Genomic DNA, 22309 nt, shown 5'->3' with positions numbered 1-22309 from the left:
CCATTACTGCTGTCTAAAACCAATTAAATTATTTTACATAACAGAAAACCCAAAAAAAAAAATCGAATCAAAATTTTCCCAACGTGCATGGAATCTGTAGAATATGTTACATGTTTAGTTGTTGTTGTTTTTTTTTTCTCGAGAACCAGGAAAAACAACTTTACTTCTGTGACTTTTGAGGAGGTGTACTATGAACAGAGCCGTAGATGCAACAGACATCTACACACGCACCCATAAATCGCCAGCCATATGCATATGTGTATCAAGTAGCATTTGTTGTTCTGTTGCTACTACCACAGATGCAATCAATTAAGATTCATTAAAATCAATTTAAAAAAATATGTCCCGCATATATGACGGACGGTATGTCGTCGTATGGAGGGTACATCATCAACAGCAAGTTGTCGTCGTCGTCGTAGACTGAATACAATGTTTGGAATTCGTTTTGGTTTCATAAATTATTTGTTTTATTACTTTTATTCTTGTTTTGAATTTTTGGTTGGAGAAATCAAAGCTGTAATAATGAAATGGAAAGTTGACCAAAATTCTTTGACAATAATTTGGAAATGTCCCAAAAAGAAAAAAACTTACAGGGATTCATAATAAAAAATATTGATAGCATGTTCAGCAGACTTAAGATTACAGAACCGCACTAAAATCATGCCGTCCTCCATTTTAATTTGACATTAATATGTCTAGCCATGACTTCAAGCTTTTTATGTACATGTACCTTTAAGGTGGCAATACATAAAGCGCATCGACTGGGTTCTTCGGAAATAAACATAGGAACCTAGGGCCAAAATCGACCTAAGTCAACCTAAAACTCCTTTTTCCTCTAAGAAGAAGCCAGCCGATGACTTAAGCCATCCAAATAAGCGCTTTATGTATTCCCACCTTTATATCTGTACCATTTGCAAGTTAAATGCATGGTAGAACTAAGAAGGAAAAGTCATGTAATAACATGTTTACATTATTTTTCAAATTTATACACTTGACAACATCTCATTGTCAAAATCTATATTCATCAATCCATTGTATACACACAAAATCAGAGATGGGAAGTATTTTTTATGCCTTGAAATTTGACAAGGTAAATTACAGAAAATACAGAGCTGGGAATGCTAATTTGAAATGAGGTTATCTTTATTTCATTGTGCCATGGGTTTCTTTTTTTTATTATTACAATAATCGATCTAAGTCAACCTAAAACTCCTTAAGCCAGTCAAAATAGCCTCTCACCCATGGTAGAAGAATATAGGTAGACGCTTCGACACAGCTGCTGGGACAATGAACTGTCAAACCAATTTTGGAATCGAAATTGTTGAATGAAAAATTTATCAAATTTGTAAATATAGTTAAAAAATGCATATTATAACAACCACCGATTGGCGTCGTGTAGAAAAACATATACAAATATACTTATTTTTGAAGAAATATTTAAAAAATTTTGACATATCAATGTTCCCAAGCGCTGATGCATCTACCTGTATTTTTCTACCATGCTCTCACCTTAATATATACACTCAAGATGGAGATGGTTTTATTTGGTAACGGCACATACAGGGTGATATAAAAAAATGCAACAAAGTCAAACGCCATCATTTTTACATTTTTTTAATTTTATTGAATGAAAACAAAAAATGTCGAAAATAGCAAATTTGTGAATAAGTTTAAATTTTTCGAATTGGTCACTTTTGACACGAGTTATGGCCTTCAAACGGCCAATGAAACCGTCACACGCTGCCCGAATGTTGCTCTGCGGTATTTTGGACCATTCCCGGCGAAGCCCTTGCTTGAAGTGATCGACAGCTTGGCATTTTTTAGTGCAAAACTTGCTTTCCAAAATACTCCAGACACAATAGTACAAGGGATTAGTTTCCGGAGATTTTGGTGGCCATTGTGCGCTGGAAATGAAGCGAGGAACCTCATTTTCTAACCATTCTTGGGTGGCGTGTGCTGAGTACGATGTCCTCTCCTGTTGGAATGTCCACGGTCTACGGCCAAAATGTTTGCGTGCCCAAGTCTTTAATACACACTCCAGAATATTTTCGCGATAATATTCGGCATCTATTCTGATTCCACGGTCGATTAATATGAGCAGAGAGCGACCATCGGCTGTTATGGCGGCCCACACCATTACAATGGCCGGCGCTTGAGTTTTGGTGGCCAACCGAAGGTGCACATATTCAACTGACCTCTTTGGCAAGTAAACACGATCATTTTGTTTGTTTACAAACTGCTGGACAACGAATGTTTTCTCATCGGAGAAAACCAAATTCGGCAGTTCACCACTTTCGGCCGAGCGAAGCAACTCTTTAGCTCTTTTCAGTCTATTTTCTTTCTGTTGCGGTGTAGGTTCTTGCACTTTTGAAAGTTCAATGGCTTTACCCCGAGCTCATTTTTCAATATTTGCCGAATGGAATATTGCGATATGTTCAGCTCACGAGCTATTTTCGATCAAGTCGCTTCTTTACTTTTCGAACCATTTCTGCTGATGTTGCTATTTTCTTCTTCTGTTCACTTCCTTGTCGCCGGGTTACGCTACCAGTATCACGGTAACGAGCGATGGCATGAGATACAAAAGATTTATTCACATTTAAATGCTGAAGTGCCCTAACGATAGCCACTTGTGGTTTTCCAGCCAAATATAAAGAAATCACACTATCACGCTTGAATTCTCACCAAAATGCTTTTGTACGCTTGTAAAAAATATATGGGCTGTCAAAACTTGTAAACAATATATGGCTGAGCTGTCACTGGAATAATTTTACAGCTGTCGGAAGAGAGGCTTAAGGTGGGAATACATAAAACGCTTATCTGGCTGGCTTAAGTCATCGGCTGGCTTATTCGGAAATGAAAAAAGGAGCCTAGGTCCAAAATCGAACTAAGTAAACCTAAAACTCCTACGAAGATGCCAGCCGGTGACTCAAGCCAGCCAAATATGCGCTTTATGTATGTCCCCCTTATAAATGACTGCAGTCTGAAGTTGGTTGCAGTTTTTTCATCTCACTCTGTATTATTCAATATTTCAAACTGTTAACTTTTTTCTTACAGATCGTTTGGTTTCAGTTGGTCATTTCTTCTAACTCATTTTTTATGCAGCGAAATAAAAAAGTTCACACAGGGAGCATAACTCTAATTTCTAATAATACCCTAATAAACAACAAATTCGATCAATTTATAAGTTCAAAGAATAATAGACTTAAGGCTAGCAACCCACGTTAAGAATTCTATAAAACCCGAAGACTAAACCGGGACTCGCCCTCTGCTCAACTGTCAATAAGGTAACGTGAAAGGGCAGAGGAATTAAGTTAAAACAAAAAAAACCGTTTTATTATTCACTTAGAGCAGAAATAGTACCTTACAATTAGAACTACAGAAGATTATTCCTATTGCTACACCCCAAATAAATATCCATTATTGATAACTAGCATTGTCGATATACACATTCATATATACACCCACCACTTCAGAAGAAATCATCATTTATTATATTATATTGTTAAATCAAAACGCTTGCAATAATTAAATTTCGTTCCGAAAGAATTATAAACAAGCAATTAAGAAATTTCGCTTTTGATTTGTTTTGCTTTCTTTCGATTTCAATTGTCGGTAATTAAATGAAATTGTGCAAGGCCGTTTGGTTTGGTTTGGTATGATCCCCTCGATTGGTTTACGGGCAGACAGCCTGGGCCTGTCATCATCAATGAGTGAATGAATGAATGGCTGGCTGGATAGTTGGTCGGGACAGTTGTTGTTCGGTGGTTAGTTTATGATTATTAAAGTTGATTATGATATGTTGATTATATTGAATACTACGCTCAATTCATGTTTGGAATCACAAAACGGAATGATGACTCTGTCTAGAATAAATTGTTTGCATCAAAAATTAAATTTACATTCATTAAAAAAAAGCCGGCCGGCCGGCGTTTTATTGTTTACAATGCCTTACCGGGCGGAATCCATGGTATTGTTAATTATATTAAGGCAGTAAGTCAATTGATGGAATACAATATGGTTCGGAGCAAAACCTTTCTGAGATGGGTGTTGTAGGTCATTGTTTCAATATCCCTTTGTATTCGAAAGGGTTTGATTTTATAACAATTATGCTAAGACCATTCTAACACTAAAACATGTAAACAAGCCCCATATAAGGTAGGCCAGTAAGACCATCTGACGGCCAAGTTTTCTGTCAAAATATAATTTAAATTCGCCCTATCAATAGAAGAATATAGGTTGACATGGTAGAAGAATATAGGTAGACACATCAACACAGCTGCTGGGACAGTGAACTGTCAAACTGATTTTGGAATTGAAAATGTTGAATGAAAAATTATTAAAATTTGTAAAAATTGTCAAAAAATGCAAATTATATAAGAAAACATATAAAAATCTACTTATGTGTAAGAGAATATTTGAAATTTGTTTACATATCAATGTTCCCAAGTCTTTATGCATGTACCTGTACTCTTCTACCGTGCCCAGGACATAACATAACATTGGTTCCCAACCTATTTTGTTACATATTTCTTTTGCATACATCATCTCAGCGCCCCCTATCTGCATCTGTCGTAACAACACTTCTTCATGTTATTTTAACACTTGTTGAAAGCATCACCCAACATTGGGAAAAGCTTTTTAAGCTTTCTGTACATGTGCAGCAGCACACACAAAAAACCAGATCGCCTCAACATACACACATCTACTTTTTTTTAAATAAAACTTCATAATTCTATTTCGATAGATCTTTTCAATACCAGATGATCAATTTCTCTATGTGTTTTTTATTTTAAGTTATTTCGAATATTATTCTATTATTGAGATAATATCTTTGGAAACATTTTCATATATGTATGTATGTATTATTATGCCATAATGTTTTGTTGTTGTTGATTATTTCTTTAACAGAAATTATATAAATTATTCTAATGTCTACACTTTTCCTGCCAAATAGACATAGGTATAAAGATGAGGGAGGTGGATAGATAAACGCGTTCTTGTCAATGCATGTGTGGTGTAGCTGCTAAATTTAGGCATTGGCAAAATCAACACCCTTTTGAATGTTCTTCTTAAGTTCAGGAATGGCAGCTTCCAAGAGTTTCTTCTCGTAATCGTTCAATTTGGGCAAGCCCAAGTTTTCTTGAATACCGTTCTTGCCCAAAACCAAGGGGGTGGCAAAGAAGGCAGCTTCTGTGACAGTGGATTGGACATAGGAGCATTCGACAACGTTCTTTTGGCCATCCAAACCCTTGAGCAGGGAGCCAGCAAAACGGGCACCGGCATAGGCCATGGACAATGTGGCAGAACCAGCGCCAGCCTTGGCCTTAACAACCTCGGTACCGGCCTCCTGGATGCGTTTGGTCAATTTGTCAATGGTATCGGCGCTGCCCTTGAATGTGGGTTGGCATTGAGACAAAATGGGCATAATCGTTACACCGGAATGACCACCAATGACGGGAATGTTGACCTGTTGGGGATCAACACCCAAGGCTTCACCAATGAAGGCACGGGCACGTACAACATCCAAGGTGGACACACCGAACAAACGCTTGGGATCATAAACACCAGCCTAAGCATAAAATAAGATTTCCATGTTATATAAGACTATCAGAACTAAAAACCTTTGCTTACCTTCTTCAAGACTTCAGCGGCAATTGGTACACAAGTGTTGACAGGGTTGGTGATGATGGCAACCATGGCCTTGGGGCATTGCTTGGCAACGGTGGCGGCAATGTCCTTAATAATACCGGCATTTACATTGAAAAGATCATCACGGGTCATGCCAGGTTTGCGTGGCACACCAGCGGGAATGACGACAACATCAGCACCTATAACAATAACAACAAGTTCAATGAAACTGTATATGCGATAAATTTATAAAAAAAAAATATGTACACGATAAGAAAGGAAAACAAGCTTCTGTTCAATATTTAGTCTATCTAGATAGGTGGCACACGTATTGAACTTATCTAAAACGATTAACATTGTTATCACCCTGGTCAATATTCTATTTACGACATTTATGATTTGCGTTTTTTATTATTCTTACGGAATTATGTTATTTTTTTCCATCGGTTGATAATCTTTAAACTCAGCTTGAAAACAACACAATTCTCAATGGCAGAAAATATTGCAATAACGTTGTGTTCGATTAATGCAAGTTTGTTCCCGTGTTGTCATGCAAAATATTGATACAAACAAATCTTGAATGACCAGATGGGAGTTGAATGATATTCAATACAAAAAGAAGAGGTTATGTTAAAGAGTAATGGTTTCAATGAACCCATTGTCCATCGAAATGAATATTTTCTTATCGTTACCTTATTCCCTAAAAATTTACTTTTTTGGAGGATCAAATTTAATAACAACCTCTATCTGAAATAATGGAATCCTACCAATATTCCTAGGTAGGACAAATGTGTGCCGAGACGGCACTAATGTTACATTTCATATTCAGTTATCTAAAATTCCATCTCTTAATTATTTTAAAGGATAGGTAACATATCTCAACGTTTTTACAAAAGTGAAAAATGTATTTTATTAAAATTCATGTGACCAAATTCCAATTGGGATAGCATATGATATGCCAAAGACAAATTATTATATTCACAAAATGTCACATATTATGTATTTAGTTATTGTCAAATAAATCAACAAAAAACTATGATAATTAGATCTGCAAAGATTATTAATTCATATTTGCAATCAACATCAAATATTCTCCACTTCTGTTCTAGAAGGTTCAAAGTGCTTGCAAAGTCGACAAGACGAATAGATATATTTTTTGGATTAGATGTAGAGCAGCAAAAGTTAACACTTCATTGAAAGATAAGATAGGTAAAAAATCATAAAATTCTCAACTAAAAATATATACGTCACAATTCTTTGTTACCCCAGAATATTGTAAAAATTATAATGCTACGATTTATCTGTAATAATTAATAGAAACAAAAAAACTATTTGTTTATCATGCCGCTCTGTAATATACGTCATCAACACCAGCCAGCCAGACACACGTAACAAAAGTTTATCATTTTAAACGGAATATTTGATTGAACCATAACCATAACCTCAAACTGTTTCTAATAAATATATTTCCGTTTTGTGCTACATCTATGCAAATAAACAGCAGACCGACCTTTCGCGCATAGTTGTAATGTAATGTAAAATGCATTAGAACACTTACCCTTCAAGGCATCACCCAACTGGTCAGCACCAATGTAACCATGAGTGCTGCTCTTGGTATCAATGTGAGACAAATCAGCAGCCACACCGGGAGTATGAACAATGTCATAGAGCGACAAGGAAGTGACCAAAGGATTTTGCTTCAAAAGCAATGACAATGGTTGGCCAATACCACCGGAGGCACCACAGACAGTAACCTTGTAGTTGTTCTAAGGGGAACAGAAAACAAATATACATCAATTTCCATATGGCAAAAACTTAAGAAATCACAAAACATTTAGTTAATTTCCAGATTTTGTTTTATGCATTAATTTGAAAAATTACGTAAACATGCATTCACATTGTATTACAATATAAGCGAGCCAAACGCCCGCAATGTCATCTTAATATCAAATAATCCCCCCCGACACTTGAGCAAACATGTGAAGGCCCAGCACATACACAATCTAGAATCTGTTGGTAATATATGTTTTTTTTTGCAACAAAGATTTTTCTCACCTGTCTGGAAGTGGAGAAACTCCTCATGGATTGGATGGCCAATTGTTTGGTAGCTTGCTTCAACATTTTGATTTTCTATAGAATGAAACTCCCGCTGCTATGCTGCAAATTATTTGTCTGCCTGAACTTGACTGCCCTGCACACTTTCCCTGAGTTCTTGATTTGATTTTTGCGAAACAAAAAAACTTTATCGGCGTGAAAATTATTGGCTATAGGGATGATACATTCGGTTAGTACTGAAAATGTACAAAAATTAGTACAGCCTCATTTATGCCGCACATGTTTTATTAAACGCTGTGTATATTGTTGCTATGGGAAAGAAATTAATTGAATTATTTATTCGTATACAAATATTCTTAATTATCACAAAAAATTATGTTAAAAATTAAATTATATTATTGCTGTTTGGTTAAAATTACCAAAAAGTACCCATTGAAGTTTAGGCAGACTACAAAGTCACCGAAAGTCATATCACGATAACGTTAACGCCGATTAAGTTTTATTTTGAAGGCTTCGGGGAGAAAATGACCGTTATTGTAGGCTAAGTTTATATGGAAGAATTAACGTTTGATCTCTGAAATGTGTAAAGCTGGCCATAGACGAACGATTTGTTGGTGTGATTTGCAAATTTATTGCTGCGATTTATTGCATATCGTTTCTCCACACACGCTCGAACAAATCATAATTCGGCCGACGTTGAAGAGTAAGCATATGCTACGAAGCGGATGATGTTCATTTTGTGTTTGAACTTCGGTTTGTGCTTCTGTTTGAATTTTGTGGCAGAAAATTTTTTATTTAACAATTGGTTTTTTCTGTTGATAGGAAACTTAAAAAAACATGTGCGACGATGCAGCGGCTGATGCAGCTGCGCTTTTAATTATATATACATGTTTCGACATGGAAAATAAAAAACAAGAAAAGAAAAAAATCGAAAAAAAAAGAAAAAGAAAATTGAGTGAATAGTGGCTGCTCTAAAGAAAAAAGCATTCCCATGTAGCAACGCTCAAAAATATGGAAATGCTTACTGTGTCTCTTGGTCGAGCAAAAAATTAAGATGGTCAAAATACCACAGCGATGGCACGTACATATCCTCAGCACCTGCACCTGACCTTTCGCTTTTGCGCATCTTCTGAAGCTCCCTTCTGTACGTTGTTCGTAGGCAATTATATATTTTTTTTACTACGTCCACTGAAGCATTTTTGTCAACCTCTTTCCATTTTGTTACGAGTTTTTCCCATGATTTTTGTTTTTCTAATTTGTCTTTATATTTTTCACTTTTTGTTTGCCAAATGGCATTTTCATTTTTTAACACATCAAAAAATTCTATCATAAAGTCTTTGCTTGCCATTTTTTGTGTGCACTACACGAGCTTTCGTTACAATGGTTGAAGAGCAACTGAAATGGCAAAATGGCTTAAAATTTGCGCAGTAGCCCACACACGTATGATTTGTTTGCCAACAAATTGCAAGTTTTTGAAAATTTTTTGTTCGCAAACTACCCCACAGACGTAAAAACGCGACCACAAACCCAACAAATTGCTCGAATTTATCGTTCGTCTATGGCCAGCTTAAGCGAAATCAAAACAACGGCAACCAAAAAAAGTTACAAAAATCATCATGTTGATATAAGGAGGTAAATTCATGCATTATATGTTTACAATTTTGTCAAAACTATACATTTTATTTATATTTACAAATCCATTTTAAATACACAAATCAGAGATGTGAACCTTTTTTCTATGCAATGAATTTTGACAAGGTAAGGATTTGCAATTGGAAATGATTTTACCTTCTTAATTTTACCATAAAAAACACATAACAGCAAAGAAAAGCAAATACAACAAACTAAACAACACATATTTCCTTAAAATTCATCATAAAGCCAAAAACCAACAATTTTGGCCTGAAAGACTTCTTGCATTACAATGGTAAAATTAAAAAGGTGAAGACATTTCCAATAAGCATACCCATCTCCGCATTTTCTGTAATTTAACTTGTCATATTTCACTACGTAGAAAACAAGTTCCCATGTCTGACTTGTGTACGTACAATGGATTTATAAATATATATTCTGACAATGAGATGTTATCAAATCGTGGTAGAATTAAATTAAGATGTTTAAATTTACCTTATTATACGGACATAATGGTTAACTTAGAAAAAAAAACTAAAAAGCTAAAGTAGGGCTACCAGCTGGTGACAATTTTTTCCCAAATGTGCCCGACTTCTGTCAATTTTGTGTATGTATTTGTTGTTCTAAAAAATAAAAACAAAGTATTTCCAAAATCAGTCATTGGATAGGAATGCTTATTTGAATTTACTTTACCTTCTTTATTTTACAATGGATACTACTTTTACTCTTGTGCAATGGCCCTACCTTGTAAAGCATTGTACCGTGCAATGAACAATCAAAATGTCCTTAAAATGAATGAAAATTTATAAAAAATTAACAATGGTTTGATAAAAATCAACTTATTTTTGTAGAAACGCTTTATTGCATATGAATGCATATTTATAAATATTGGCAACTCTGACGCGACACCTGTTTCACTAATACCGGGTGCAACGTAATGGTAGTGGTGTCTTTCCTAATCATCTTCGTTTGTTGTTTACTCTTTGATTCGTCTCTTTTCATTGACATTGATTTTTTTTGATTTTTCATGGATTACGATCAATAGTAGAGCAAAGTTCGTCCAACGTCGTCATAGAGTTCCATCAAGTTTAAAATAATGGCGGAAAATAAAATTGTCACCACCCTACTGACCATTGTCCATATTGTCATAGATTCCTTATTGGAATTTATTCTGGGTTGGTATTTGGGAGTGAAAAAAGAATGTAGTCCACCAAGCGAACAGGAGAAACCAGTTGTTTCGAAAAGTGCTGTTGAGTTGGCGACCTTAATTCGCCAGCGGAAACTCAAAGCATATGATGTTGTGAAAGTATATTGCGAGCGCATCAAAGCGGTGGGCATTTCACAACTCAATGCTGTGGTCGATGGTCCATTTACAGCCGAAGCTTTAAAGGAGGCCGAAGAAATTGATCGTAAATTGGATAATGGCGAATACACAGAGGAAGAATTGCTGGCCAAACCATTTTTGGGCGTACCATTTACAACTAAGGACAGTACAGCTGTGGGAGGAAAACTTCACACATTGGGTCTGGTGTCACGCAAAAATGAACGAGCCCCCGAAGATGCTGAATGTGTAAAACTTATGAAGGAGAGTGGTGCCATAATTATAGCAACCAGTAGTGTACCCGAAGTCAATAGATGGATTGAGACTCGCAACAAACTTATTGGCCAGACAAAGAATCCCTATGATCTAAGGCGTTCAGTGGGCGGTTCCAGTGGTGGCGAAGCTGCCCTCATAGCATCATGTTCCACGGCATTTGGTCTTGGTACAGACATTGGAGGATCCATACGTATACCATCATTCAATTGCGGTGTATTTGGTCATAAGCCCACACGCAATGTGGTAAATATGCGTGGCTGCACATTCCGTACTGGCAAGGAGGAACATACGATGGTCGCTGCCGGTCCCATGACACGATATGCCAAAGATTTGATGCCTATATTCAAGGTTTTGACAGGGCCTGTTATGGCTGAGAAATTGAAACTGTCTAAACCGGTTGACTTGAAAAAGCTGCGCTTTTTCTATATACCATGTAACAATATGAAACAATGTAATCCCGTGAATAGAGAAACCCAAATGGTCATGTATAAAATACGCAAACATTTTCAAAATATTACTGGGGCCGAAGTGAAATTGGCAGTATTGCCCCATCTGGAAATAAGTGGCAAAATGTGGAGATATTGGATGACCCAGGAACCGGCCAATTTCAACAATCTCCTGGGCAATGGTGTGGAGCTTAATCCATTTGTAGAGCTGTTCAAGAAACTGATAGGACAAAGTGAATTTACAATGGCAGCCATATTTTCTCTAATCGACAGTATTTTGCCCAAGGAGAAAGAGGAATTCATACGCTCGGCCACGCAAGAGCTAAAGAAGGCTTTGCAGGATCTTCTTGGTGATGATGGTGTTTTATTCTATCATAGTTCTCCGCGTACTGCGCCATTCCACTACTATCCTCTGGTGAAATTCCTCGATTTCAGTTACTTCTCCATTTTTAATGTTTTGCAAACTCCCGTAACTCAAGTGCCTATGGGTCTAGATTCAAATGGCATGCCATTGGGTATTCAAGTTGTTGCAAGCGATATGAATGATCGTTTTTGCATAGCTGTTGCCGAAGAGCTTGAACGACAATTTGGTGGCTGGGTGCAACCTTAAGCCGCGATGTCATGATGAGGAAAGTTGTTTTGCACATTCCGCCCCATCCCCTTTTTTATACAGAGTTGTTGAAAAATCGGTAGAGGTACGTTTTGAAGAGCTATAAGCTAATGCTATGTACATAATGGTAAAGGTATTCAGAAAACAATGACTGTTATATATTTACGTATGCAATCAATAAATATATTTTATAAACTAATAATATAATGAGAGCTGTTTTGAATTGACGCGATACAAAATATAAACAAAAACAGCAACAACAATGCTTGCAGAAGTTCTCCAACCACATATTCAAAATTCTAATGATGAAAGCAAAGATATTTTACAGCTGTGTTTACTTTTATTTAGCCTTTCGCTTTGATCGACAATTAAATTGAAATTACGTAAATATTAGAATTACATTCATGGTTATAGGAGGAGTTTTAGTTTGCTAATGTGAGATGAGTATAGTATAGGGTTAGAACAAATGTTATTTGTGTCATGTTTGAGTATTTTTGATGGGTCCATGGTGATGGTAATGTGTGCGAATTATATGGAAAATTTTTGCATTGCCAGTTCAACCTGCAAGGCTATACATTGTTTGTTTTCTTCGAATATTTCTTTGGCCAACATCAACTTTTTGTTTTCCAGCAGAGCATTTTCACGCATGAAATGTTCAACAATGCGTTCATAGTCCTCGGTTCCGGGCGCTGGGGATATGACATTGTCTTGAGTCGAATTTGTGGTGGTGGTGGTGGCGACAGCAGCTGTTTTATTTTTCATTTGTTGCTGTAATAACTGCTTTAATTGCAACATTTCAGCTCTTTCGGCACTTATACGTGCCTGAAGTTGGGACTTCCATGCCAATAATTCTTGATTTTCCAACTGCAATCTGAGCAAAGTGGCATAATCGGGATGAGATTTTGAAACCATTAGTAGACCAGTATCCTCATCCATATACATGACTTCGGTGGTGTTGTTTGGAGGTGCCACTGAGACATATTCTTCAAACTTTTTGTTAACATCTGGCATATCTTTATTACTTTTCGGAGATATACTATTATCAGTTATCTCCAATGCTACTACTTTCTGAAACTTGGCTGAATCTCCATCTGGTTTGTTCAATGTTGCCATTTTCTCTGTATTTTGTGACCTTGAAGCGGAATCTACAGCATCATCATTCGTTTCAACCTCATCTATAGATTTTTCACTTTTACCCCTTTCAAATGTCTTCAGTTTTCTCTTTAGCTGGGTTATTATACGCTGCACCTCCCACAGCTGTTCCTCACGTTTCTTGGTCACATAGCCAGCATTCATTTCAGAATGAATTTGATTCAATAAACTCTCTTGTTTACATAGCTCTTTTTGTATTTCATCCGGGGTGTCTGGTAGTTTAGGGCTGGATGATGTTATGGGTGGTACATACCTAAAAAAATGAACAAAATTACAACGATGAAAATTGTGTGTGAAAATGACAGAACTTTTTATTTTTACTTGACTAAAAAATTCACAATTTTAGCAAAACGCATTGGCTTTTGGATGTTCTTCATGTTATATACAATTAATAACTGCTGATCTATTCTATTTAGCAGCATCATTTTTCTTATCTTCTCATGAGTTTATCTTTCAAAAACATTATATTTATCTTCATAATAGGCGATTGGGGGAGATGTGGGAGAATGCATTCACATTCCATACATTTTACCTTAATATGTTGATTTTTTAGAGTTTAGTTGTTGCGACGTAACTACGACTGACACATTGGTGTTACTGTCAAAAGTCTTCTCAAGTTTCTTTGGATATATACATTTGGTAATAAAATATATATCGTATATAAACTATAAGAGTATCCGAAAATAGCTTTTTAGAAACTTTAAATAATATTAAATAAATATTACATGTCTAACCACAAATTAGGAAATCATGCAAAATTTGGAAGCGATAAAGAAAAAGTTGTTTGCCCTTAAGAGGGAGAAGTGTGACATTCTTTGTCTTATTCACCTCCTTTCCATGATCTATGCATTTTTTTCTGTCAGACTTTCGAGTAAGTAAATTACAAACATTGGGGCCTTTTTGGCCTCTTAAAGAACTCACTTGACAAGTTGAACGTCCGGAAACAGGGTGGGACAATAGCAAAGTAATGTCACTAAGAGCCGATGTGACATCTGCAGAGGCGGGCTCAACAGCATGGCTAGAGACTGGGCATTTAATTTGTTATACTTTTCATGCTGTATAACAGAATCAAAGTGTAGTAGTAGCCAGGACAATAAGATTTTATTACACTTTGGCATTTGTTCCAAAAGTAGAGTAATTTCCTCCTGCTGTTTTGTGACCTTGGGGTGAGAGGCCACCTCCTCAAATCTCGTAATGAGATCAGTTGTTAAAACTGGTTCCGGTAATTCTCTGTAAATGGAGAAATTGCAATTGAATCGACCCCATTTTTAAAACACCAAAATTAGGAACTTACTTTAAAAACAACTTCATCAGACCACATGCTGTGGCCACATCTAGTTCATCGGACTCGGTGAGCCTTTCGCGATTATTGTAAAGCCTTTTGAAATGTTGAAGACGAGTTTTTGCCGGCTCCACCCTATAGATTTGATCATTTTTCAAGCCATATTCTTGCAAATAGTCAATGCAATCACGCACAACCAATGGCAAATCAAGGCCGTCATGACACCGGCTGCGTTCTGTGGCCAAACTGACGGAGACTCCAAAAACCGGCGAACACAATTCCAATACTTCTTCCGAATTAATGCTCGACTGTTGTTTCACCTTTTCCTTTTTGTCCTTTCGATCTTTGTCCTTTTCTTTATCTTTGGATTTTTCTTTTTTATCCTTCTTATCCTTGTCCTTTTTCTTGTGATCCTTTTCTTTGTCCTTATCCAAGTGCTTATCCTTGTCTATTTTATCCTTTTGCCTGTCATCCGCCTTGTCAAGTTTTTCCTTATCTCGAGATTTTTCCCTTTTGTCCTTGCTCTTGGAGGATGTGAACTTGAAAGTTTTCGATTTTTTCGATTTAGATGGGCTTCTGAAATTAAAATACAATTATAGATTCCATGTATATTGTTTGGACCTTTTAAATTTCCAATGTAGACGTTTACTTTGCATCTAATTCCTCTTCGGGCGAACTTTCTCCCTCTAGAGCGGCATATCCTCTATCTTTGCTTTTATCCTTTTTGTCCTTGCGGCGGCCAATAACTTTCTTACTTACCTTATCGTGATCACCTTCGCTGTCTATTCCAATGAATGAAATTTTATATTTCGAGTTCCTAGTTGTGAGGTGCATGATACTTACAGTCACTTTCGTCTTTAATTTTCCTTGACTTGCTTCCTTCTGTTCCGTCAGACGCATATAGGCCAGGAAATTCTTTTTCCACATCTGGACTATCAAGGTCCATTGTTTTGTTGTTTTATTTTAATTTTTATATTCTGTTTTATTGCAATTTTTATAAAAACAACAATTATGGGATTGAGCCAGAGGTCGATTGTGAAACGGCGACGTGCCGGCCTATTTTTCATTTGTAAGCCGCCGCCAATTCTATCGGCTAAAGATCTCCACCAAAAAATATGGCACGCCGGTGTTTTTCGTCAAATTTTTATGAAAATTAAAAAAAAAATAAAAAGATTTATTTTTTTAATATTAATTCAATTAATAAAAAGTTTTATTTTTTTAATATTACTTTAATTTTTTAATTACCTTCAATAGGCGCCGAAATCTCGCAGCTAATGAGACGCCGCCGTCATCGAAAAAAATGCACCAACACTGTTCTATTCGCATCAAACTGAGACATGAACTTTAACATAGCCACACAAAAAATAGTCAAACGGCGTTAAATCCCACAAGATAGCCGGCAAACGTAAAAGAAATGTTTTTTTCTTGTTGGAAAATAGGACTAATCCCATAAATGTTGTTTTTATAAAAACAACGTTTTTTTTCTCGTACCTTGTGTTTATATTTCGTCAATAAAAACTTAATCATGCCATTTATTATAAAAAATTTACAAAAGTCGCACTTGGAGCCACTACGGATGTGTGATCCTCAAGATGTTATAGCACTGTGCAAAATAGCTTTTGACTACTTAACAAATGGTCCCCAAGAACAGATTTATGAAGCCATAGCCAAGAAATATAACATAACGCCCCAGCAGGTGCAGCAGGCTGTGGAGGCGTTGATATCAATACTAATCGAAGCAACCAAATGTAATGCAGACATAAATGGTGTCAAAAAACCCCTAATGCAGTTAGATGGCTTCAAGGAGGAGGTCACCGATATTTTAGCACAGTTTGTGACAAGCAAAAAGAAATTCATAGAGGGATCAATCAAATCTGCGAACATTAGAGCATACCGGCTAGTCAATCTTGAGTGGAGACTTGAAGTTCGTTTAGCATCTAGAGCTCTAATGAAACAGCGCCAGGTGTTTGTAACCATGAAACTGTATTTGCATACAGAACCAAAGAATGAAAACCGAGATTTGTTGGAAGATTCGCCAAATCCATGTGAAGAGATACATGAAGATGAGAAAAGGAATCGTAAGGATTTATTAATACAAACTGATATAAATTCTCTTGTCCACATGATACAATCTTTGGAAGAGGCCCTAATGGAATCTAGATCACGACGTATACGCAACATAATATCAGCAATACATTAAATATCAACCTAGAATTAGTGTAAATAAAAGTATATATTTTATTAAAACTTACATTTAAAGTTCCTTTCTTCTATATAACTTATGTAAATCTATTCATTATTTGTTAATAGTTCTTGGGCTGCGGCTTTCATTAGATCCTTTTTCTTTTGACGATCAGCCTTTTTCTCTTCTGGTGATTTCTTCAGACCCTTAACGCGACGTGTTTGAATTTTACCAAGTTCTTGTTTTCCTAAATGTATACGACCATGGGTATTGCCCAACTCGTCATGGGTAATGTTCTTCTTCTTGGTAACCTTAAGTTGTTTGGGCTGCTTGCGTGCCTGCTTATACAGATCTTCGGATGCAATTTTGGTGCGTCTAATGGAGAAATCTGCGGAGGGTCCAATTTCAACTAGCTCGATGCGGGGTGTTCTTTGTCCCGACTTTTTGAGTAGAATTTTATAGGAACGTAGTAAGATATTCAGGTCCTCAGTACATGTAAAACTCATAACATGTTCTATGCCTTGTAAACGGATTGCTTCAACTTTGTCCTTCTGGAAGGCATCGATTAGCAGATTTTTTAAACGTCTTAACTCCTCGGATTGTGACCATTTGGGGCCATTGAAGACCAGGCAAGGTTTAACACAGGTGCCAATTTTTTCAGTTTTGAATTCAGACATTGCCATGTAGCGCTTGATACCCAATTCAACCATATCAAGGATTTCGTTTTCATAAATACGCCCCAATACAATGTTGTTTGGCCTTTTCTTTGACGTTGAACCAAATGCAAACATGGCACAATCATTTTTCTGGGTTAAACTGAAATGAACGAGAGTTTGAATAAATTTAAAGGATTCTCTTCATTTTTTGGGACAAAACTTACAATTCCAAAGATGTGGGATCCTCAAATGGTGTAATATCATTGTTTCTATTCAATACCTTTACCAAAGGCTTCTTAAGCTGTTGCATATCCTTCATGCAAGATTTGACATCACCACCGCATTTTCGCCCATCCAAGAACAGCATATTCCGGGGACCTTCTATCAATTGTGGCTCGCGAGCCAATAACAGCTTTTTACCCTTGCGGGTTTTGGGTTTCCTTGAATGATAGAAAACAAATTTTATTGTTTATATTTACTTATTTATTAAAAAATTTAAAAATATACCTTATTCTTAACAGAGACATGCTTTTGTTTTTAATTCCCAACTACTATACACGTGTATTTCTGACAGAAGAAAAGTCAGAGAGCATTTATTTGTTTACTTGGGAGTGTTGCCACCCGTGAAAAAATATGAATTGCTGTCGGCATTTTTCAATGATTCCCCTCTCATTAAGGGAAGCAAAGTACAATGTATTCATTGTAATTAATAAGGGTGTGAATTGAATTAATTCTAGTTTAAATATTTACTTAGTACTTAAAAATAAATAAGTTTATTTTTATTATTTTCTCTTAAAATTCGTAAAACACAATGTGCACTTACCACCTGTTTGCAGTCTGGCATCTCTGTTATAATAATATTCACACTCTCTCTCTCTCTCTGTCTTTATTTGAGTTCAGCAATTGTAGAGAAGTCAAAGTTGTTAAGTTGTATTACTTTGGAAAACATCAACGCAATGGGAAAAACTTCCAAGGATAAACGTGATATATACTACCGCCTTGCAAAGGAAGAAGGCTGGCGGGCACGAAGTGCTTTTAAGCTGTTACAAATCGATGAACAATTTCATATATTAGATGGTATGTGTGATGACGGATAGTACAATAAGAGGCTGCTTTTAAGTCAATTAATTCCTGTTGATAACGATTTCTAGGAATCACAAGAGCCGTTGATTTATGTGCGGCTCCTGGTAGCTGGTCTCAAGTTCTCTCGAAACGTTTGTACGAGAACAGCAATGACAAGGAAAAGGTGAAGATCATTGCCGTTGACCTGCAGGCCATGGCCCCGTTAAACGGCATCATACAAATCCAGGGAGACATTACCAAAATTCAAACAGCCCAAGCCATTATTGATCATTTTGGCGGAGAAGATCTAAAAGCGCAATTGGTTATATGTGATGGAGGTAAGGTATTATGTTGACAATATGACCTCTCCAAAAAATATTTTTCGTTACTTTTCCAGCCCCAGATGTAACCGGCCTGCATGATATTGATGAGTACATACAAAGTCAATTGTTGTTGGCTGCATTAAGCATAACAACCCATGTTTTAATGCCGGGAGGAAATTTTGTTGCCAAAATATTCCGGGGCAAAGATACTAGCCTACTCTATTCCCAATTGAGAATATTTTTTGAAAAAGTTTCCATTGCTAAACCGGCTAGCTCAAGAAATTCTAGCATAGAAGCCTTTGTGGTGTGTCAAAATTACCGTTGTCCAGATGGTTACATACCGCAGATGATTAATCCCATGATCGATGATGTCCAGGTCATACAAAAAGCCACAGAGTCTGAAGTGAATCGTACACTGATACCATTCGTTGTATGTGGCGATTTAAGAGGATTCGATTCAGATATGTCGTATAGTTTAAATGTATGTTTGACATTTTTGTTTTTAACAAATTGTGATTTAATTGCGTTTTATTTTCAAGCTGGACGATGATTCGGAATACACGTACCGTGAAGTTGTGCAGAAGCCCATATCTCCAGCTTATAAGGAAATTCTGGAAAAATTAAAGAATTGTTCCATAAAACACAAGGCCATAACAGTTAAACATGACAATGAAACAAATATGGAGGAGAGCGGAAAATAGGTGAACAATAAAGTTAAAGCAATCAATTTTAATCAAAGAATAAAAATGTTTAACGATTTCCAAATCTCTTAAAGATAAGTAGCTCAATTGGATAAGGAATTTAAAGGTATATCTTATACTTTTCATCACCTCGGCCCTTTTAACAAATATCAAATTGTTAAACATTTTTTAGAGATACAAACCGAAAAATATTTTTGAAATCTAACACACTTAGTGCTGAAAATATCGTTTGGTTTTCTTTTAATTAAATTTATAACAACAATATCTTTAGCTTAGCCAATAATTAACTATAAATAATAAGTGTATATGTACAAAAGGTTTTCAATTAAAGACATATTCTTTAAATGAATCTTTCGATTCCTTTTTGGAAGATATTGATGCGGACCCTGATTTCAAACCATATTTATAGATTTTATTAAGACTTTCGGGAAAATCGGGCAGTAGATTATTGAAATTTTCCACATGCTGGGTGTGCTGCTCAGTCCAAATGCCATCTCCGGTGAAATGAAATTCACTCTCAATTAAATACAAAACTAAAGTGAGCACCTCATTTGCTGTGAGTTCTTCACAGTTCTCTATGGTTTTGATTTCTTTTACAAAATCCGTTGTATTCAGCTGTTTCAGTTTTTCCTCTATGCGTTTTCTGAAATGTTGCAAATAGAAAATCGATTAATTTAGGAATTTTCAAACAGGCATTCAACTCACATTGGATAGAGCAGCATATGAATATTGTTGTAAATGTCCTGAGTGCAAAACTTATTTTCTATTAAAAACTCATAACATTGCTTGACTTGTATGGCAGGAATATGACACCAATTTGGATGCCTGGAGAGCAGGTTACGTAAATCACTTTCGTTTTTATTCATGACATTCGAAAGATATACAACAACGTCGCGACCTTTCGTCTTGTCTGAACCGTCACGTGCAAATCTGAAATTATAGCGGTCATTTGTAAAGAGGCCTGTTACCGAAAATTTCCTTAAATCTACCTTGCAAATGCCTCCGAGCTACACGATAATATATGCAGGGAAGCACAACGAACTTTTAATTGATTCAAATAGTCCAATCTCAGTCTGGCCTTATTTTGATAGTGCACCAATCGCAACACTCTTGGATTTGAGCTTAGGACTTGGAACTCTTCAACTTCATTAAGATCTTTTAAACGTTCCAGTACGGTATCTGGGCCCAATGTTAGAATTTCCAAACATCTCAGAATAGCACCTTCTTCAATGCCAAACTCTCTAATGTGTTGCATGGTGGTTAAAAGGCCATCGCAGGACGTCATCATGATCTTGGGTCGTTTGTACAATAATTCCTTTATATCCTGACCATCAATTGTTGGCACCTCCTTTATTATGCGTTTCACATTGCACGCATCAGCATACAGAAGAAAGGCGTTCTTAATTATACGTTCGTAGGAGAATTTTAAATCCTTGGTAAGAACTTCAATAACACTTTGTATAGAAGAAAAACTTTTATGGCGTAGACGTCCATATGTCTTCCAAATCTTTTCAATATCGTTTGAAGATGCACCCAACTTCTGTCTAAGATAACAATTGAGAATGCGTTGCCGAAGCAATTTCAATTCTAAACTTTCATTGCATTCCAAATCTGGCGACAATGTAACATCTACATCGCTAAAGGTTGTGCGTAAACGTTCTACAACATCTGTATCATACGATATATATCGAAATGATTTTAGGGATACAACACTACGATTCATGGCAGCAACAAATTTGGATAATAATGGAATTGTTATTTCCACAAAGCCACATTCCTTTAGCACAACATAACGATTCTCCAATGTCATTTCATTTGTATAGAGAATCATGGGTCTTGTTAGAATATCATCAACCGTAAAATCCAGTTTGTTCAATGCCTTTGCCGAGTTTAAGATATCTTTGCTTTTCAACGTTTTCAATTCGGGATGCTTGTGCAATGCCGCATGCCACTTCCAGTAGTTGGAACCTGCAGGAAACCATGCCGTGTAAAAATAAAGTAAAAATTGTAATGTGCGTCGCATTTCATACCTATATGTTTGGCAAAGAAACTGGCACCCACTTCATCGTTCGTATCCAATGATGCCTGGGATCTTTTCGTGGCGTAACTTCTTGGGAGCACAGCAATGAAGCTGCGTAGGAATTTGTTACGCATATACATTTTTAGCTCATTTGCTAATTATTTAAAATATTTAATTTAAAGCTTTCCCAATTTCCACTTAACCCGGCATTCAACAGTTATGAACAATCGTAGGCGAATTCGTCTTAAACGTGTTCAGACCAATAGCAACAAAAAATCTGAAATATATAAACAAACAATTTGTAAATTATCCTCTATATCAATATTATTATTTACCATATGTACGTTGTAAGTTTTTCTTTATAAACATTCAATTATTTAATAACGAAACGAGAGGTAAACACCGTATAATGAGGTTCGACGAGATTACAAAGCCCCATTTTAAAGTCAGCGCCGTTAATGAACAGTATGTAATGAAGGATTTTATTCAAAACAAATGAAGAAAACTAGGTCTCTACAAATCGAAAAAAATAATTAAACAGCTGGTCGGGTAAAGTGTTCTACCATGGTAGAAAAATACAGGTAGATGCATCAACGCTTCATATCAATGTCATTTTTAATTTTTTTTTAATAAGAAGATTTTCATAATTTTTTTATGCGAGACCAATCTGAGATTGTTATGATATAAATTTTTCAATAATTTTTAACAATTTGAATAATTTTTCTTTCAAAATGTTCAATTTCAAAATTGGTCTGAGAGTTCATAGCACCAGCAGCTGTGTCTTAGCGATTGCCTGTATTCTTCTGCCATGTCTTCTACGATGGACAATAGATGAGGGTATATAAACAGCTTGGCATCCTGGCTAGGCATATTAATGTCAAATTATAAATGCGATTCTGGCATTCCTTTATGATATGTCACAAAATATTTTTTTCTTTTGGTGCCATTATTCTGTCAAAACAT

General features: G+C 36.0%; 7 protein-coding genes across 8 annotated transcripts; 3 read left to right on the top strand and 4 right to left on the bottom strand.

Annotated features, from left to right (window-relative positions):
• Window positions 1-4730: 4730 nt before the first annotated feature.
• Window positions 4731-7857, bottom strand: LOC101896470 (malate dehydrogenase, mitochondrial). The gene is made up of 4 exons (XM_005187430.4): window positions 7684-7857; window positions 7187-7394; window positions 5632-5828; window positions 4731-5569 (listed from the first exon to the last, which is right to left on the bottom strand). Exons 1-4 carry the CDS (start codon window positions 7747-7749, stop codon window positions 5030-5032), a joined length of 1011 nt encoding a protein of 336 aa, XP_005187487.1. The 5' UTR covers window positions 7750-7857; the 3' UTR covers window positions 4731-5029.
• A 2416-nt stretch (window positions 7858-10273) lies between these two features.
• LOC131802383 (fatty-acid amide hydrolase 2-like) lies at window positions 10274-12175 on the top strand. The gene has a single exon (XM_059122575.1). It carries the CDS (start codon window positions 10412-10414, stop codon window positions 11966-11968), a length of 1557 nt encoding a protein of 518 aa, XP_058978558.1. The 5' UTR covers window positions 10274-10411; the 3' UTR covers window positions 11969-12175.
• Window positions 12176-12286: 111 nt separating this feature from the next.
• LOC131802382 (ralA-binding protein 1-like) lies at window positions 12287-15503 on the bottom strand. 2 transcript variants are annotated; one of them, XM_059122573.1, is made up of 5 exons: window positions 15246-15503; window positions 15162-15184; window positions 14415-14978; window positions 14042-14350; window positions 12287-13373 (listed from the first exon to the last, which is right to left on the bottom strand). In XM_059122573.1, the coding sequence occupies exons 1-5, from the start codon at window positions 15327-15329 to the stop codon at window positions 12497-12499; spliced, it is 1857 nt and encodes a 618-aa protein (XP_058978556.1). In that variant the 5' UTR covers window positions 15330-15503; the 3' UTR covers window positions 12287-12496. The 2 variants fall into 2 exon arrangements, with proteins under 2 accessions (XP_058978556.1, XP_058978555.1); XM_059122572.1 differs by having other exon boundaries at window positions 15052-15184; window positions 15246-15498.
• A 248-nt stretch (window positions 15504-15751) lies between these two features.
• Window positions 15752-16653, top strand: LOC101897179 (COMM domain-containing protein 2). Its single transcript, XM_005187434.4, has one exon. The coding sequence runs from the start codon at window positions 15928-15930 to the stop codon at window positions 16600-16602; it is 675 nt and encodes a 224-aa protein (XP_005187491.1). The 5' UTR covers window positions 15752-15927; the 3' UTR covers window positions 16603-16653.
• On the bottom strand, window positions 16617-17876 carry LOC131802384 (ribosome production factor 2 homolog). Its single transcript, XM_059122576.1, has 3 exons — window positions 17748-17876; window positions 17465-17680; window positions 16617-17400 (listed from the first exon to the last, which is right to left on the bottom strand). The coding sequence occupies exons 1-3, from the start codon at window positions 17765-17767 to the stop codon at window positions 16692-16694; spliced, it is 945 nt and encodes a 314-aa protein (XP_058978559.1). The 5' UTR covers window positions 17768-17876; the 3' UTR covers window positions 16617-16691.
• A 254-nt stretch (window positions 17877-18130) lies between these two features.
• LOC131802402 (putative tRNA (cytidine(32)/guanosine(34)-2'-O)-methyltransferase 1) lies at window positions 18131-19404 on the top strand. The gene is made up of 4 exons (XM_059122593.1): window positions 18131-18317; window positions 18392-18640; window positions 18700-19106; window positions 19165-19404. The coding sequence occupies exons 1-4, from the start codon at window positions 18197-18199 to the stop codon at window positions 19324-19326; spliced, it is 939 nt and encodes a 312-aa protein (XP_058978576.1). The 5' UTR covers window positions 18131-18196; the 3' UTR covers window positions 19327-19404.
• A 123-nt stretch (window positions 19405-19527) lies between these two features.
• LOC101897523 (transcription termination factor 5, mitochondrial) lies at window positions 19528-21797 on the bottom strand. Its single transcript, XM_005187436.4, has 5 exons — window positions 21682-21797; window positions 21357-21623; window positions 20316-21294; window positions 20032-20256; window positions 19528-19969 (listed from the first exon to the last, which is right to left on the bottom strand). Exons 2-5 carry the CDS (start codon window positions 21484-21486, stop codon window positions 19648-19650), a joined length of 1656 nt encoding a protein of 551 aa, XP_005187493.2. The 5' UTR covers window positions 21487-21623; window positions 21682-21797; the 3' UTR covers window positions 19528-19647.
• Window positions 21798-22309: the final 512 nt, after the last annotated feature.

This window comes from Musca domestica, unplaced genomic scaffold, assembly GCF_030504385.1.
Source record: "Musca domestica strain aabys unplaced genomic scaffold, Musca_domestica.polishedcontigs.V.1.1 201, whole genome shotgun sequence".
NCBI lineage: Eukaryota > Metazoa > Arthropoda > Insecta > Diptera > Muscidae > Musca > Musca domestica.
The sequence above is the reverse complement of the archived record's forward strand: the minus strand, read 5'-3'. Positions and strand labels throughout refer to the sequence as shown.